Source organism: Lissotriton vulgaris, chromosome 12, assembly GCF_964263255.1.
Source record: "Lissotriton vulgaris chromosome 12, aLisVul1.2, whole genome shotgun sequence".
Taxonomy (NCBI): domain Eukaryota; kingdom Metazoa; phylum Chordata; class Amphibia; order Caudata; family Salamandridae; genus Lissotriton; species Lissotriton vulgaris.
The window spans coordinates 800258262-800275284 of NC_141700.1; the positions used below are offsets into that span (position 1 = coordinate 800258262).

Here is a 17023-nt window from a genome sequence, read left to right on the forward strand (position 1 = left end):
AGTGATCAGCCAGTTGTGTCAATTTAAGAACCAGCCAGGGGTGGCAAAAGCTATGCTTCAGCCCCTGGTAGGCCTTGGTGGCACCTATGCCCTGAGCACCTATAGTGCATGGTACAGGGGCTGACAAGGAGTCCATTTCCAATTGTGGTATGTACCTATAGCACATGTATTATGAATTTAGAGAGAGAACAGCAGGCTGGGGGTCTGATTAGCAGGCCCACAGCCTCAGTAAGTCGAAAACCAGTGAAGCAAAAAGCAAAAATTGGGGTGACCATAGGATAGCAGACCCTACTCTCCTACATAACCCCCCCCAAACGCAGGGACATTAAACTTAACCTTGACCAGATAAGTCTTCATGTTCTAAGTGGAAGTACCAGGAGAGACCATCTGCATTACCATGGTCAGTCCCTGGGCGGTGCTCCACTGTAAAGTCCATCCCCTGTAGGGAAATGGACCACCTGAGCAGTTTGGGATTTTCACCCTTCATCTGATTTAGCCACAAGAGGGGCTTATGGTCTGTCTGAATTAGGAAGTGAGTACCAAACAAGTATGGCCTCAACTTCTTCAGGGCCCAAACCACAGCAAAGGCCTCCCTCTCAATAGCTGACCAACGTTTCTCCCTGGGGGTCAGCCTTCTGCTAATAAAAGCAATGGGCTGGTCTTGACCATCTTGATTAAGTTGTGAAAGCACAGCTCCCACCCCCAACTCAGAAGCATCTGTCTGTACAATGAACTGTTTGGAGTAGTCAGGACTCTTCAGGATAGGTGCAGAGCACATGGCCTTCTTCAGGTCATCAAATGCCTTTTGACAGCTAACTGTCCACTGAACCTTTTTGGGCATCTTCTTGGATGTCAAGTCATTCAATGGTGTCACAATGGACCCATAGTTCTTTACAAATTTTCTGTAATACCCAGTCAGGCCCAAGAAGGCTCTGACTTGTGTCTGGGTAGTTGGAGGAGCCCAGTCCTGTATGGTCTGGATCTTGCTCTCCAGTGGTTGAACTTGACCCCCACCTACTAGGTGGCCCAAGTACACAACCTTGCTCTGCCCTATCTGGCACTTAGTAGCCTTGATAGTCAGGCCTGCCTTTTGCAGGGCCTCCAGAACCTTCTTCAGGTGGATCAGGTGATCCTCCCAGGTGGAGCTAAAGACAGCAATATCATCTAGATATGCTGCGCAAAAGTCATCCAACCCAGCAAGGACTTGGTTCACCAACCTTTGGAAAGTGGCAGGTGCATTCTTCAAACCAAAGGGCATTACCACAAACTGATAATGTCCACTAGGGGTAGAGAATGCTGTTTTGGCTTTTGACTCTTCAGCTAGTCTGATTTGCCAGTAGCCAGCTGTCAAATCAAATGTGCTCAGAAACTTGGCAGAAGCCAATTTATCAATGAGCTCATCTGCTCTTGGAATGGGATGAGCATCTGTCCTAGTAACAGCATTGAGACCTCTGTAGTCCACACAAAACCTCATTTCTCTCTTCCCATCTTTGGTATGAGGTTTTGGCACAAGGACCACTGGGCTAGCCCATGGGCTCTCTGATGGCTCAATCACTCCAAGCTCCAACATCTTTTGCACCTCAGCCTTTATACAATCCCTGACATGGTCAGGTTGCCTGTAGATCTTATTCTTCACAGGCAGATTGTCACCAGTATCCACCTCATGGGTGCACCAGTTAGTCTGACTGGGTGTGAGTGAAAACAATTGTCTGTGGGCCTGCAACACCTGTCTGCAGTCCACCTGTTGCTGCTCAGTGAGGCTGCCTGCCAAGGCTACTCCATCAACTGAACCATCATCAGGGTTCTGGGAAAGCAGGTCTGGGAGAGGGTCACTCTCTTCCTCCTGTTCCCCATCTGTGGCCATGAGGAGACTCATGTCCTCCCTGTCAACAAATGCTTTCAAACGATTGACATGGAGCACCCTGTGGGGGCTCCTAGGGGTGCCAAAGTCAACCAAGTAGGTGACTTCTCCCTTCTTTTCAATGATAGGGTAGGGTCCAGTCCATTGGTCCTGGAGAGCTGCTGGCCCCACTGGGTCCAACACCCACACCTTCTGCCCTGGCTGGTACTCAACCAGAACAGCCTTTTGGTCATGCCAGGCTTTCTGTAATTCCTGACTTGCCTCAAGGTTTTTGGATGCTCTCTCCATGTATTCAGCCATCCTGGAGCGGAGACCAAGTACATAGTCCACAATGTCTAGTTTAGGCTTTTTGAGAGGTAACTCCCATCCTTCCTTCACCAAACTCAATGGACCTCTTACAGGGTGGCCAAACAAAAGTTCAAAAGGGCTGTAGCCAACCCCCTTCTGTGGGACCTCTCTGTAAGCAAAGAGCAAGCAGGGTAAAAGGATGTCCCATTTCCGCCTAAGCTTCTCTGGTAAACCTTTTATCATTCCCTTTAGGGTCTTGTTGAACCTTTCCACAAGCCCATTGCACTGTGGATGGTAGGGTGTGGTAAACTTATAGTTTACTCCACACTCTTTCCACATTGCTTTTAAGTATCCAGACATGAAGTTAGTACCTCTGTCTGAAAGAACCTCCTTTGGAAAGCCCACTCTTGAGAAAACTGCAATGAGGGCTTTTGCCACCACAGGAGCTGTGGTGGTCCTCAGGGGAATTGCTTCTGGGTACCTGGTGGCATGATCCACTACCACCAGTATAAATCTGTGCCCAGATGCTGTTTGAGGATCCATGGGACCCACAATGTCTATTCCAACTCTTTCAAAGGGTACCCCCACCACAGGTAGTGGTATCAGGGGGGCCTTTGTTGTGCCACCTGACTTACCACTGGCTTGGCAAGTGACACAGGAGCGACAAAACTCCTTGACATTTTCTGACATGTGAGGCCAGTGAAAGTGTGGAACAAGCCTGTCCCAAGTCTTATTCTGGCCTAAGTGTCCTGCAAGGGGAATATCATGGGCCAAGGTAAGAAGGAAGCCCCTAAACTTCAAAGGTATAACCAACCTCCTGGTTGTGCCAGGCTTGGGGTCTCTAGCCTCTGAATAAAGGAGTCCTTCATCCCAATACACTCTATGGGTACCTTGAGCATTCCCTGCAGCCTCAGCAGCAGCTTGCTGTCTGAGGGGTTCAAGTGAAGGGCAATCTAATTGGGCCTGCCCCAGGTCTGCCCTTGAGGGTCCCCCTGTCCCCAGAAACTCAACCTGATCAGGTTCAAGCTCCTCTGAGACAGTCTCCTCTTGGACTGCAGAATCAGTTTCCTGTGAAACCTGATCCTCAACCTGGGGCAAGTGGGAAGGCACAGCCTTAACCCTCTTGCTCCTTCTCTTGGGTTGTGGTTGGTCTATTGTTTCAAGATCCACCACTGGTTCAGGAAGGCACTTCTTAGCCTGAGACCTTGTCACTGCAAGGACATGAGCTGAAATCCCTAGCATTTCTGCATGAGTCCTGTACTCCACTTCTGACCAAACTGAGCTTTCAAGATCATTGCCTAACAGACAGTCTACTGGGAGGTCTGCACTCACAACAACTTTCTTTAGGCCATCTACCCCTCCCCAGGAGAAGTTCACAACAGCCACACTATGGGAAGTAGTGGAGTTGCTTGCATTGGTCACTAGGTAACTTTCACCTAGTACAATTTGTCCAGGGTCCACAAAGCCAGGTGCCACCATTGTGACACTGGCACAAGTGTCCCTGTAGGCCTGAGCCAGTTTCTCATTAATTAAGGGAGTCTGCCTATATTTGCCCAGGTTACTGGGGCTTACTGCAGTGGGCAAAGATAAGTCCACATCATATAGGAGAACTGCCTGTGTGGGGATTCTGACTAGGCCAGATTCCGCCTCAGTACCCAGGGTCAACCCTACTAAACCCTTTGGCTGTGTACCACCACTGCTGACTGTACTAGGGGGTGCAGTTGCTTTAGGAGCTGCAGTGGTGGGGACTGGATTTTTCTTAGTGCATTCACTGCCCCAGTGTGAAACTGATTTGCAGGTATTACACCAAGGTTTCTTTGGGCCATCATTCTTCTTTTTCTTGTTTCCATTTTGGGAACCCCCCTCCTTATTGCTAGTTTGGGGGCCTGAAGACTTCTGGTCCTTTTCTTTATCTTTCTGATTCCCACCCTTCTGGTCTGTTTTCTTCTGGTCACCTTGGTTCTGGTTTTTCTGCTTAATCCTTGTTCTGACCCATTTGTCTGCCTTCTTTCCCAATTCTTGGGGAGAGGTCAAATCAGAGTCAACAAGGTATTGATGCAACAGCTGGTTCTGACAGTTATTAAGGATCTGTTCTCTCATCATAAGATTGTACAATCCTGTATAGTCTGAAACTTTACTTCCCTGCAGCCAACCCTCCAGAGCCTTAGTGGCACAATCTACAAAATCAGTCCAGTCCTGAGTCTGTGCTTTTTGGGTGTCTCTGAACAACAACCTGTATTGCTCAGTGGTTAGGCCAAACCCTTCAATAAGAGCACTCTTCAGAACAGAGTAGTTTTTGGCATCCTCAGGTCTAACAGTGAGGAGCCTGTCCCTCCCTTTCTCAGAAAAGGAGTACCATAAAATTGCTGCCCACTGATCCTCAGGGACCTGCTGTACCATGCAGGCCCTCTCAAGAGCAGTCATCCATTTGTGGATATCATCCCCTTCCTTGTAGGGGGCACAATTTTTGTCAGGTTTCTATTGTCATAGGCCCTGTCTTTTTCTTTAGGAACTTTGCTGCCACCAGTGGCATCTAAGCCACACAATTTTCTCTCTCTTGCTAAAGCAAGTTTAGCTTGAGCCAAGGCTACCTCTTCCCTTTCTATTTGGAGTTGGACAGCCCTCATCCTGGCCCTATGCTCTTTTCTCTGGGAGGAAGTCATTCCTCTTTGAGATTCTCTTGAGGCACTAGAAAGGTGAGAGTCCCTTGACAGAGATCTCTCCCTTCTATTACCTGGGAGAATTTGGTTATGAGATCTGGAGTGGTGCTGGCCCCCTCCATTCCCATGTAGGTCCAAGTTGGCCTGGTTAAGCCTGGCAACCTGTACCTGGTTTCCCCCCTGATCCTGATCTTCAGGCTCATCTACATCAGAGCCTTCTTCTTCTTCTTCCTCCTCTACTACATCATCTTGAAGATCCTCATTCTCAGGGGAGTTTATCCCTTCCTCTGTTTCTAAGGGAGTCTGACTCACCTTATCTAGGTCATCCTTTTCTAGGAGAGCTACTAGGGAAGGAATGGTAGGGCCTCTGCCCTTTTTTAGCCCCCTGGCTGTGCACAAGGCACTCAGGTCTTTGTGGCTAAGGTTGTCATATCTGGATGTTGTCCCTATAGGATCAACTATTACAGGAGCAGAGCCTGAAGCTCTACCTGTATCAGACATGACTGCTAGTGAGGTGTAAGTGGTGCACTTACCTACACTAAGTGGTTTCCTACTGTACCTTGCTAGTGAGTTGTAGTCAGGGTGTGCTAATCCCTTTAATCTACAACTACTAAGTTCAGTAGAACTTAATATGCTAAGCTTTTGATTTATATGTACCTAAGGTACTTGATGTGATCTTTCAATTTGATGTAAAGATTGCAATGGTAAAACAAACAGCAAGCTCAAATCCGCACCGCTGCACACCAATGTGAGAAGTTGGCCTGATAGGTAGTGTTTCCAATTCTGGAACCACTGGTTATCAGTCCAAACAAACCCCAAAGATGTCAGGTTGTAAGTCAACCTTGTAGACAAGCTATCCTAGTGGTAGCATGGACTAAGCAGCCTTAAAGGCTTAACTTAAGAGGTCGTGTTAAGCGAGCTGTTTTACCACATACAATCCTGTAATCAAATGAAAGGACACCACACAAGTATATATTATAAAAATATATGTATTTATTTCTAAATTACTCCCCAGTACTCTTTATGAGGAAAGGGGCACAAGCGTTAAATCAAAAGCACTGTTACACATATAAAGTTGCACGTTTATGGATGAGGGCGGGTGGCCACTCAGACCATATATCAAAAAAGTGGTATAAGTAACACTTTACGAACAATGGTTAGGCCTAGGGCCTAGAGATTCGCTGGGAGCAGTCAGGACAAGCAATGAAGAAGTCGGGAGTAGCCCACAGGAGACGGGTGCAGCACGGAAAGTGCGGCGCGCACCAATGCACTGTCAATGGTGCGTAAAAGTCAGTTAAAGTGAATTAAAAGATACTTCCGCTGAACCTAGGAACACAGAACTTTAGACACAGACCCTAGAGGTGTGTACCAGTGTAAAGACACCGGCGTTGCAAAGTTACCTCACCCACAGGCCGTGGGTGCACAGGGTCGAAGTGGCGTCGGGTTCTGTCACGCAGGTTCTGGGTGCTTGGAGCTGTTGCAGCTGCAGGCGCTGTGAAGCAGAAGTGTCCGGTGCGATCCAAGGGTGGATCGATGTAGAAAAGTACCTGAAAGCAGAGGGGACAGAGTCTGGGTCACTCAGCAGTGACCAGGGTGGAACCAGGACGGAACCAGGCAATGTCGGGCGCAATCAGGCGGTTGTCGATAGGCTTCTCTCCGCTGTCACGTGGGCTCTGGGGCATCTGCGACGTCCAGGAGCGGGTCACGATCTGTCCCACGTAGGCTCTCGCCGTCAGCACCGTCGGCTTGAAGATTGTAGCAAACAGCACTTGGCAAAAGCAATCCACGCGGAACCGGGAGATTGCTTATCACTCGAACCAGGAGGGTCAGAGTGGGTGCTCCTTTTCACAGGAGCTGGTGCAGATCTGGAGCAACCAGAAAAGCAAGTCGGATTTCAAAGTTCGTCGGCACAGGGGCCACAAGCCAGCTGGCAAGTGACCGGGCCAACGCGTCGAGCGCACACAAGCAGAAGGGCCCCACGCAGCACTCAGCGAGTGTGGAGGGGTGAGCTTTGGTGCAAGTGGAGCTCGGGGCTGGGGCTTCTCAAACCCCGGTGTACAGCTTCGAGGGTCACTCGTGGGCCGCACGGTCAGCGTCTCGTGGCCTTTTCAAGATGGCGTGCCCCACGCTTCCGGTCGCCTCCACGGGTCTCAGCTCTGCAGGGACTGTGGATCGGGCAGGTAGAAGGCAGGCAAGCTTGATCTCGTCGATCTCTGTCGCTCGAGTTCCGGCGGGAACTGCAACAAAGCAAGGGTCGAGGGCTGGATGGTGCCTGTTTGCACAGGGTGGTCACTCCTTGACCACAAGGGAGATTCTTCAGTCTTCTCATGTCGTGTAGAAAGTCGAAGGGTCCAGATTTCGTTTCTTATGTTTCTTCAGGATGATCTGAGGTCCGTTGGGACTGCTCCCCCTCTTATTCGAATCTAGGGGGTTGGACATCCTGCTAGGTCCCCTCCTATGGGTGGGACCCAGGAAGGGGGTGGTTACACCCCTCTCCTTTGATCCTGGCCGCGCTGGGACAGGGGCTGGGAGGCCCCAGAACCGGTTTGGCCGGATCCTGCAAGGGGCAGCCTTGTGCTCCCCAGGCAGTGTCTGGTTTCATTGAAACCTCCCTACTCCAATCCACTATCTCCTGTCTGGGGTGGTTTGACACCGCCCTGTGACAGGAAACTCTTTGTCCAGGCCTCCTCTGCCGGGTTTCGGTCAGCAGCAGGAGGTCAGACCCGTGTCTGTGGCAGGGGCATCCATTTTGTGGATCTGAGGCTCATTTTAAATCAACCGCGTTTCAGTAAAGTAACATGTCTTCTCCCTCTAGAAGGGTGGAATGCTACCCCCGTCGCCAGAACTGGCGAGGGGGTAGTATTCCAATTCGTATGACACCTTACACGACATGTTTTGATAAAGCCAAACCAAAGTTGCTATATAACCGCGAGGATTATAATGCGCTTAAGAGTATATGGTATGGCATTATCCCGGATCAGCTTAGGGAGTTGTTCCCGACAGCTGCAGACAGGCTCAGCTCACGCCAGAGCACCATCTCACATAAAACCACGCACTCTGCCTCCAGGATTGATGAGGCCTTCCATAGGAGTGGCTTACAGGCTATATATGTGTCCAGATATAGGTTTAGATATAGGTATACTATATCTAAGCAAGGGGTGATTACACCCACTTGCCCCAGCTGAGTGATCAGCCAGTTGTGTCAATTTAAGAACCAGCCAGGGGTGGCAAAAGCTATGCTTCAGCCCCTGGTAGGCCTTGGTGGCACCTATGCCCTGAGCACCTATAGTGCATGGTACAGGGGCTGACAAGGAGTCCATTTCCAATTGTGGTATGTACCTATAGCACATGTATTATGAATTTAGAGAGAGAACAGCAGGCTGGGGGTCTGATTAGCAGGCCCACAGCCTCAGTAAGTCGAAAACCAGTGAAGCAAAAAGCAAAAATTGGGGTGACCATAGGATAGCAGACCCTACTCTCCTACAGTGTATCATTAGTTACTAAAACCCTTAAAGAACTGTTTCAAGGGTGTTGGAAATAAAATGAAACTAACAATGGAGGGATATTTCCTTGATTGAGGGGTATCGAGAAGTTTATGGCAACTCTATTAATAAGATGATTTGTAGAGCGCACGCACACCAGATAGGTTTCTTGGCGCTAAGGTAATAAGTCGGCGGAACATTGTCAGGGGAATTAGCAATCTTCTTGTTTGAACAGCCAGGAGTTGCTTGAACCTCGCATAGTTGAGTGCGGATCTGATGTCAGGGGGAAGAGAGTTCCATGAGCGGGGGCAATCAGTGAAAATCTAGCACCGCCCAACTTCTTCCTTTTAAATCTTGGTATAGTCAGGAGGTTCAGGTGGGCCGATCTTAGGTTACGTTTGGGGTGCAGCTCTGAACCGTGGAGGATATGAAGGCCAGGCTTTTGTCGTGTTGAGATTTGAAAGTGATGCAGCCACTTTTGAGGACGGTTCTCTGGACTACCGGGACCCGACATAGCTTTTTGATCAACGGCTTGATATACCAGTGTCAGGGTTGTCGAAAGACCAGCCTAGTTTCCTGCGGTTTCAGCCTATTTGCGATTCCCAAGTAGAGGGTGTTTGCGTAATCTATCTGACAGATAACTAAGACAATGGTGATTTGGATGACGGCTTCAAAGGTAAAGTATTTCCTGATTTTGCTGATTCACGGAAGTTGATGAGTTATTATTATTAAAATTAGTATTGTAAGCAGTTTGGGATTTGGAACTTCTTATGGAATAAGGGTTTTTCCTGACTGCCTCCCCCCACCCCCCACATTTTAAGTGGGGGGTGGGGGGAGAAGTGTGTCATGGAGAAGTGTGGCTCACTGGTTAGAGCAGGCAGACCCTGAAGTAGAGGTCAGACCCGGGACCAGGGTTCAATTCCCGACGCGGCAGGGTCTTGAGCTCAAATGTCCATGGACTCGATAATTCTCGCTTCGGTGCCTGACCTAATCATGGGTTCACACTCTGCAACTCTGGGCATTAAGCTTGCTTAATCTCCATAACGGCCCCCCCGCGGCGGGATGCCTGGCTTTCACCTTGGGGATGCCCTGTAGGGGCTGTCTCACAGGGAAAAGCCAGGACGGGTTCCCAAGGCAAGCGCGGAGATACCCCTTCGGGGGTCGATTCAGGCGCTATATAAGTAACATAATAATAATAATAAGTGAATGTATGACGGAATTCCACATGCGTTTCTCACGCATGCCTTAGGAACGCCGTCATTTGAACAAATGCGTCTTTAGAACATATAGGTTCTGCACGAAAGTCCTTTTAAGGACTTGCCTTATGGGGGCGCTGGATATTGAAATAGTTTAATTTACTATTCCAACTCCAGTCTGCACAACAGTAGGGAAGGTGTTGACTTTAATTCCAACACCACTCCACCATTGCGCCCCCCCCAAAACAAGTCGATGTAACGACTTCAATGCAGAACGATTGCATTCTAAAGACAGATTTGTTCTGTTGCCGGCACTGTGAAGGCACAACGTGATTCCGGCTTCGTCCTAAAGGACGTTTCCCTTTAAAATATTATGGGATTTGAGACTCTTTTATTTATTTTTTTTAAACCATTTTTATTATTTTATCAACAAAACCATAGGGCATACAGTGATCTTACAATTTATAGGCAGTGATCAGCATTAGAGATGTAAATTGAAAATGTAGCTGATAAGTATACATACAACCATGATAGCGAAATCACCCAAAACAATGTCAAGGCTCCATCTGTTTCTGTCACCCTCACTCTGAATCATCCTCACTGTCCAGCACCGGTGGTTCGCACAAATTGCCCCTGTATTCGTTCCATGCGCCCCATATTCGGACCCACTTCCGCGGAGGGATTTGAGACTTTTAATAGGAATAAGGATTTCTCTTGAATTGCCACCCCTACTTTTTAAGTTGTATGGGATTTGGGACTTCTCATGGGAATTTGTTTTCTGGCTTCCAAGTGCTCATGCCACACATTCTGTTTTTCCAAAATGGCACCAGTCAAGCTGTGCGTTTGTGTGAGTGTTCACTTGAAAGACACCTCCCTGACTCATGAGAGTGTGCGCCACCCGTTCCCCACTACTTTTAACTACTTTAAAAAAATATATAAATATTGTAAATAACATTTTATTTTGTCATTTATATAGCCCATAACCATCTACACACCCTGACGATTTCAACTGTGTATCAGGTGTGTAGATTGGCGCTGTGGTTCCCGAGTTTACCCGCCTCAAAGCCTGAAAGTTCTTACTTTATTATAGTAGTATAGATATAGATCTACAGAAGAGTGGCTGATGAATTCACTTTCAGTGCGCTACACATATGAGTCATTGCATAAGGCTAGATGTAGCATAACTCACTTCACAGCAAGTCCGTGTTCTTAAGACAGTGGGGGGGGCAGTGGGGCGTGGTAACATATCTGAAGCAGAGGATTGCTTAGCTGGCAGGTTCACCGTGGTACGGCTGGCTGAGACGTTCATCGTTCTAGTGCTGGCAACATGGGTAACACCAGTTTTATTAGAATATCTATAGAAGAGTGCCTGATGAATTCACTTTCGATGCGCTACACATATGAGCCATTGCGGGAGAGAGGTTCTTGCATAAGGTTAGATGTAGCATAACTCACTTCACAGCAAGTCCGTGTTCTTAAGAAAGGGGGGGGGGAAGTGGGGCGTGGTAACATATCTGAAGCAGAGAATTGCTTAGCTGGCAGGTTCACCGTGGTACGGCTGGCTGAGACGTTCATCGTTCTGGTGCTGGCAACATGGGTAACACCAGTTTTATTATAATATCTATAGAAGAGTGCCTGATGAATTCACTTTCGATGCGCTACACATATGAGTGAGGTTATTGCATAAGGCTAGATGTATTCAACGTGTGGTTAAAGCACGCGATGTATCAACATAACATCCATCACTAATGAATGCAGCGCCTAGTGTCTTGTAAAGCGGGGAATGCAGTGATGTATGATTCTGGGGCCCTCCTATGCCTGTCCGAAGATTCATAGGGCCGGGGTAAAGTAAATTAATGCAGCGCCTGGTGTCTTGTAAAGCAGGTGCGCGCGCGGGGGATGTGGGGGCACATTTTTCTGAAGGAAGTCTGTCGGTGAATAGTGCCGGAGGAATGTAAGGGTTGTGCACGCTATTTGTGCCCTATGGAGCCACGGGTCCCCGGTTCAAATCTCGCAACATCCTGAGAATCCGGGCCTTACCTGAGCCGCAGGTCCTCATTTCACCGCTCCTCGCGCCTCAGCCGCCGGTCCTCATTTCTCCGCTCCGCCGCTGTGCTCCTCACCGCTTTCCGCCGCCGCTCCTCCCCCACGCCATGTCCGCCTCTCCCCTGCTCCCACCGCCGCTGGCCTCACGTCACCGCTCCTCCCCCGCGCCATGTCCGCCGCTCCTCGGACGCCTCTCCTCCCCGTGCTGACGTGAGCACGCACGTCGCGCCCGGCGCTACTTTGGGGGGGACTACTTTTTTTTAAAATATAAATATTGTAAATAACATTTTATTTTGTCATTTATATAGCCTATAACCATCTACACACCCTGACGATTTCAATGGTGTATCGGGTGTGTAGATTGGCGCAATGGTTCCAGAGTTTACCCGCCTCAAAGCCTGAAAGTTTTAACTTTATTATAGTAGTATAGATATAAGACATCATTTGGAATTCTTTAGTATGTTATCTACTTACTCTCTACTCTTCATTCTCTACTCTTTCTTCTTTTTTCTTTTTTCTAACTTTATTCGTCCTCCTTTTCTTTTTCATCTTTCCCTCTCTTCCCTTCCCTATTTCTTTTTTCTTTCCTTTTCTTTTTCTTTTACTCAACTTATTCTTCTTTTTATCAAGCAATACATGCAGTCCTTCGATTTTTATCTTTTTTGATGATATTGACTATAACATATACTATTTATGTTGGTATGAAGGAAGTATATTTCACAGTATTAACTCTGTATTTGTTATTGTCCTTTTATCAATGTATTGCGTGTGACTATATTTAACTCTTTATATGCTCTTTTTAATCTAATAAAATATTAGAACAAAAAACAAATATCTCATTGAAGGCGCACATCTACTGCACCGGCTTCCTGCTGGGAATCCTTCTGTGTGTTGAGTTACTACACTGACCCATTAATGATAGAACACTTGTCTCTACAGGTTCTTATTTGATAAGGGGACAATTTAACTTTGCTACCTTTCTTATTAGATTATCTCTGCTGACGTGGTCTGATAAATGTCCTTGTCTCCCCACCAGCCTTAAAGAGGTCTTGACGTGTCTGGCGGTACTCATGTAGTCACATGATGTGCTTGGCCTTCTCTGTTAGTGATCAGTGACCTTTAACATGTGTTAACACATTTTTAGTATTATACTAAGTTGTGCACCTCATTTATTGGACTGTTCTTTGTCCTTTAGGTTTCCTCTCCACCTTTGACCATGGATGAAAAGGGCAACCAATGGGAGCCAGAGATACTGATCATCCCCCTCCACTCAACTAGCGAGACCCCAGAATCACCGGCATCGGGGGAAGCCGAGAGTCCTCATACGCAGTCACTGGAAGAGAATGAGCTTTACCTAGAACCCTCGAATTCGAAGACGAGAACATCATTGACCAACGGGGAACCAGTTAGCTCAATAAAGCAACTCCAGTCGCTGTTCGAGAGGGAGAAAGCTCCTCAGCCTAAACCAGTTTCACCCAAAAAAAGGACCCCAACATCACCTTCCAATGGGGAGAACACCTCCTCACTGAAGCAGCTGCAGTCACTCTTCGAGAAGGAGCAAAGCCCGCAGCCGGGCCCACTCACCTCAGGTAAGAAGACGTCTACATCATATCTCAAGGTGGAGCATACCAACACTCTGAAGGACGAAGGGACGGCCGTCCATCCGCCAACACCAATCACATCAGGTTCCAAGACAACTACATCCCCTCAAAAGGGGGAGCCCACAATCATTCTGATTGAAAACAAAGAGCCAGTGACATCAAGTAGTAAGACCCCTACAACACCACCACAAATGGAACCTTCCAAAACTCTCATGGAAGGAGAGACCATCCTTCTATCAACACTTGTCACATCAGGTGCCAAGACAACTACATCTCCTCAAAAAGCTGAGCCCACCATCATTCTGATTGAAAACAAAGAGCCAGTGGCATCAAGTAGTAAGACCCCTACAACACCTCTGCAAGTGGATCCTTCCACCACTCTCAAGGAAGAAGGAGAAGCCATCCTCCTACCAACACCAGTCACATCACCTACCAAGACCTCTACATCCTCTCAAAAAGCGGAGCCCTCCGTCATTCTGATTGAAAACAAAGAGCCTATCCTTCCGCCAACACCAGTCCCATCTGGTAAGAAGACCACCACCCCCCCTCTACAAGTGGACCATGCCAACACCATTAAGCAGCTCCAGTCACTGTTTGAACGAGAGGGCAGAGCCCCGCCACAGCACGTCACATCAAACGGCACATCCCCAGCATCGCCTATGCATGAGGAGGTCAATGCATCTGCAAAGGACGAAGGGGGGCGTATCCATCAGCCACTACCCGCCATGTCGAATGACAAGACCTCGACGCCGCTGGTCAACGGGGAGTCTGCTGGATTCCTGAAGGAGCTTAACTCACCGCCTGCAAGTAAGTGCTGCTTCAGGCCTGGTTCATGTCTAGGGTAGAGTTTGTCTATTCACTTATTTATTCCAATTTTTTTGCAGCCGGATGATGTTGCCTCATGGCCACTAAGAGTCTAAGATAGAGGGCAATCATTGAATGGAAGTAAAACTGATGACGGGTATGAGGGGTAAAGCAGCAACTTTAATGATTGGGTGCCAGTTTGATCCTGAGGAACTCCCAGTTATGGATTCTGTATCAGGGAGTTGGTGATTTGTTGATAAACAGCGAAGGTGCTTCGAATGGTGCGGCCAGTGCCGTATAGTCAGCAGGAGGTCCCTGTATAACGTGATGCTGATAGAAAGATTACCTTCATGGGGGAATTGTTTGGCATGTTGCACCCCCTAATAAATGTATTCTCTAGTAAATAGTTGGGTACAGGGGCGTTAAGTCGGGTATGGTGAGGTGTTTGTCGGATTTCACTCGGGATTTTTGCATACACATGCCGATAAAACACAGAGACGCACACACTCTCATCTGTTTTAAAGACATTAAAACTAGCTATTTTGCAAAATATTAAGTTCAAGTATCTCACAATCCGCCCTCCTCTCTCTTCCAGCTGCTCCTCAACGCCACTCCTCTGCTTTGCTTCTCATATAGTGCATTTTAACCTGCGATTGTTGGAAAATATAAAGTTCACACCGCGTCTTACTGACCTAGCTACGTCCAGGCTTTTCTGCCTTTGATGGTTTTCAGTTCTTTACTGAACCGAATGCAGTATGTTCTGTATATTTGTAAAGTGTGCTGTTACCCGCGAGGGTGCCCTGGTGCAAAGCAGCTGTGCGTGCCCAGCCATGCCTAGTGTACCATGGGTGGTTCTGGTGCTGAGGAGGTGCGTGCCCAGCCATGCCTAGTGTACCATGGGTGGTTCTGGTGCTGAGGAGGTGCGTGCCCAGCCATGCCTAGTGTACCATGGGTGGTTCTGGTGCTGAGGAGGTGCGTGCCCAGCCATGCCTAGTGTACCATGGGTGGTTCTGGTGCTGAGGAGGTGCGTGCCCAGCCATGCCTAGTGTACCATGGATGGTTCTGGTGCTGAGGAGGTGCGTGCCCAGCCATGCCTAGTGTACCATGGGGGGTTCTGGTGCTGAGGAGGTGCGTGCCCAGCCATGCCTAGTGTACCATGGGGGGTTCTGGTGCTGAGGAGGTGCGTGCCCAGCCATGCCTAGTGTACCATGGGTGGTTCTGGTGCTGAGGAGGTGCGTGCCCAGCCATGCCTAGTGTACCATGGGTGGTTCTGGTGCTGAGGAGGTGCGTGCCCTGCCATGCCTAGTGTACCATGGGTGGTTCTGGTGCTGAGGAGGTGCGTGCCCTGCCATGCCTAGTGTACCATGGGTGGTTCTGGTGCTGAGGAGGTGCGTGCCCAGCCATGCCTAGTGTACCATGGGTGGTTCTGGTGCTGAGGAGGTGCGTGCCCAGCCATGCCTAGTGTACCATGGGTGGTTCTGGTGCTGAGGAGGTGCGTGCCCAGCCATGCCTAGTGTACCATGGGTGGTTCTGGTGCTGAGGAGGTGCGTGCCCAGCCATGCCTAGTGTACCATGGGTGGTTCTGGTGCTGAGGAGGCGGGTGCCCAGCCATGCCTAGTGTACCATGGGTGGTTCTGGTGCAGAGGAGGCGGGTGCCCAGCCATGCCTAGTGTACCATGGGTGGTTCTGGTGCTGAGGAGGCGGGTGCCCAGCCATGCCTAGTGTACCATGGGTGGTTCTGGTGCTGAGGAGGCGGGTGCCCAGCCATGCCTAGTGTACCATGGGTGGTTCTGGTGCTGAGGAGGCGCGTGCCCAGCCATGCCTAGTGTACCATGGGTGGTTCTGGTGCTGAGGAGGTGCGTGCCCAGCCATGCCTAGTGTACCATGGGTGGTTCTGGTGCTGAGGAGGTGCGTGCCCAGCCATGCCTAGTGTACCATGGGTGGTTCTGGTGCTGAGGAGGTGCGTGCCCAGCCATGCCTAGTGTACCATGGGTGGTTCTGGTGCTGAGGAGGTGCGTGCCCAGCCATGCCTAGTGTACCATGGGTGGTTCTGGTGCTGAGGAGGCGGGTGCCCAGCCATGCCTAGTGTACCATGGGTGGTTCTGGTGCTGAGGAGGCGGGTGCCCAGCCATGCCTAGTGTACCATGGGTGGTTCTGGTGCTGAGGAGGCGCGTGCCCTGCCATGCCTAGTGTACCATGGGTGGTTCTGGTGCTGAGGAGGTGCGTGCCCAGCCATGCCTAGTGCACCATGGGTGGTTCTGGTGCTGAGGAGGTGCGTGCCCAGCCATGCCTAGTGCACCATGGGTGGTTCTGGTGCTGAGGAGGCGCGTGCCCAGCCATGCCTAGTGTACCATGGGTGGTTCTGGTGCTGAGGAGGCGCGTGCCCAGCCATGCCTAGTTACCATGGGTGGTTCTGGTGCTGAGGAGGTGCGTGCCCAGCCATGCCTAGTGCACCATGGGTGGTTCTGGTGCTGAGGAGGTGCGTGCCCTGCCATGCCTAGTTACCATGGGTGGTTCTGGTGCTGAGGAGGTGCGTGCCCAGCCATGCCTAGTGTACCATGGGTGGTTCTGGTGCTGAGGAGGTGCGTGCCCTGCCATGCCTAGTTACCATGGGTGGTTCTGGTGCTGAGGAGGTGCGTGCCCAGCCATGCCTAGTGCACCATGGGTGGTTCTGGTGCTGAGGAGGTGCGTGCCCAGCCATGCCTAGTGTACCATGGGTGGTTCTGGTGCTGAGGAGGTGCGTGCCCAGCCATGCCTAGTGCACCATGGGTGGTTCTGGTGCTGAGGAGGTGCGTGCCCTGCCATGCCTAGTTACCATGGGTGGTTCTGGTGCTGAGGAGGTGCGTGCCCAGCCATGCCTAGTGCACCATGGGTGGTTCTGGTGCTGAGGAGGTGCGTGCCCAGCCATGCCTAGTGTACCATGGGTGGTTCTGGTGCTGAGGAGGTGCGTGCCCAGCCATGCCTAGTGCACCATGGGTGGTTCTGGTGCTGAGGAGGTGCGTGCCCAGCCATGCCTAGTGTACCATGGGTGGTTCAGGTGCTGAGGAGGTGCGTGCCCAGCCATGCCTAGTGTACCATGGGTGGT

At 49.9% G+C, this 17023-nt stretch overlaps 1 protein-coding gene across 2 annotated transcripts in view; it reads left to right on the top strand.

Moving 5' to 3' along the window:
- LOC147678767 (uncharacterized) overlaps window positions 1–17023 on the top strand; it is a 158211-nt gene that overhangs the window by 78773 nt on the left and 62415 nt on the right. For both annotated transcript variants that reach the window (XM_086946223.1, XM_086946222.1), the window contains exon 2: window positions 12729–13941. In XM_086946223.1, coding sequence (XP_086802349.1) covers window positions 12750–13941 — 1192 coding nt within the window. In that variant the 5' untranslated portion in view covers window positions 12729–12749. The remainder of the gene's footprint in view (window positions 1–12728; window positions 13942–17023) is intronic.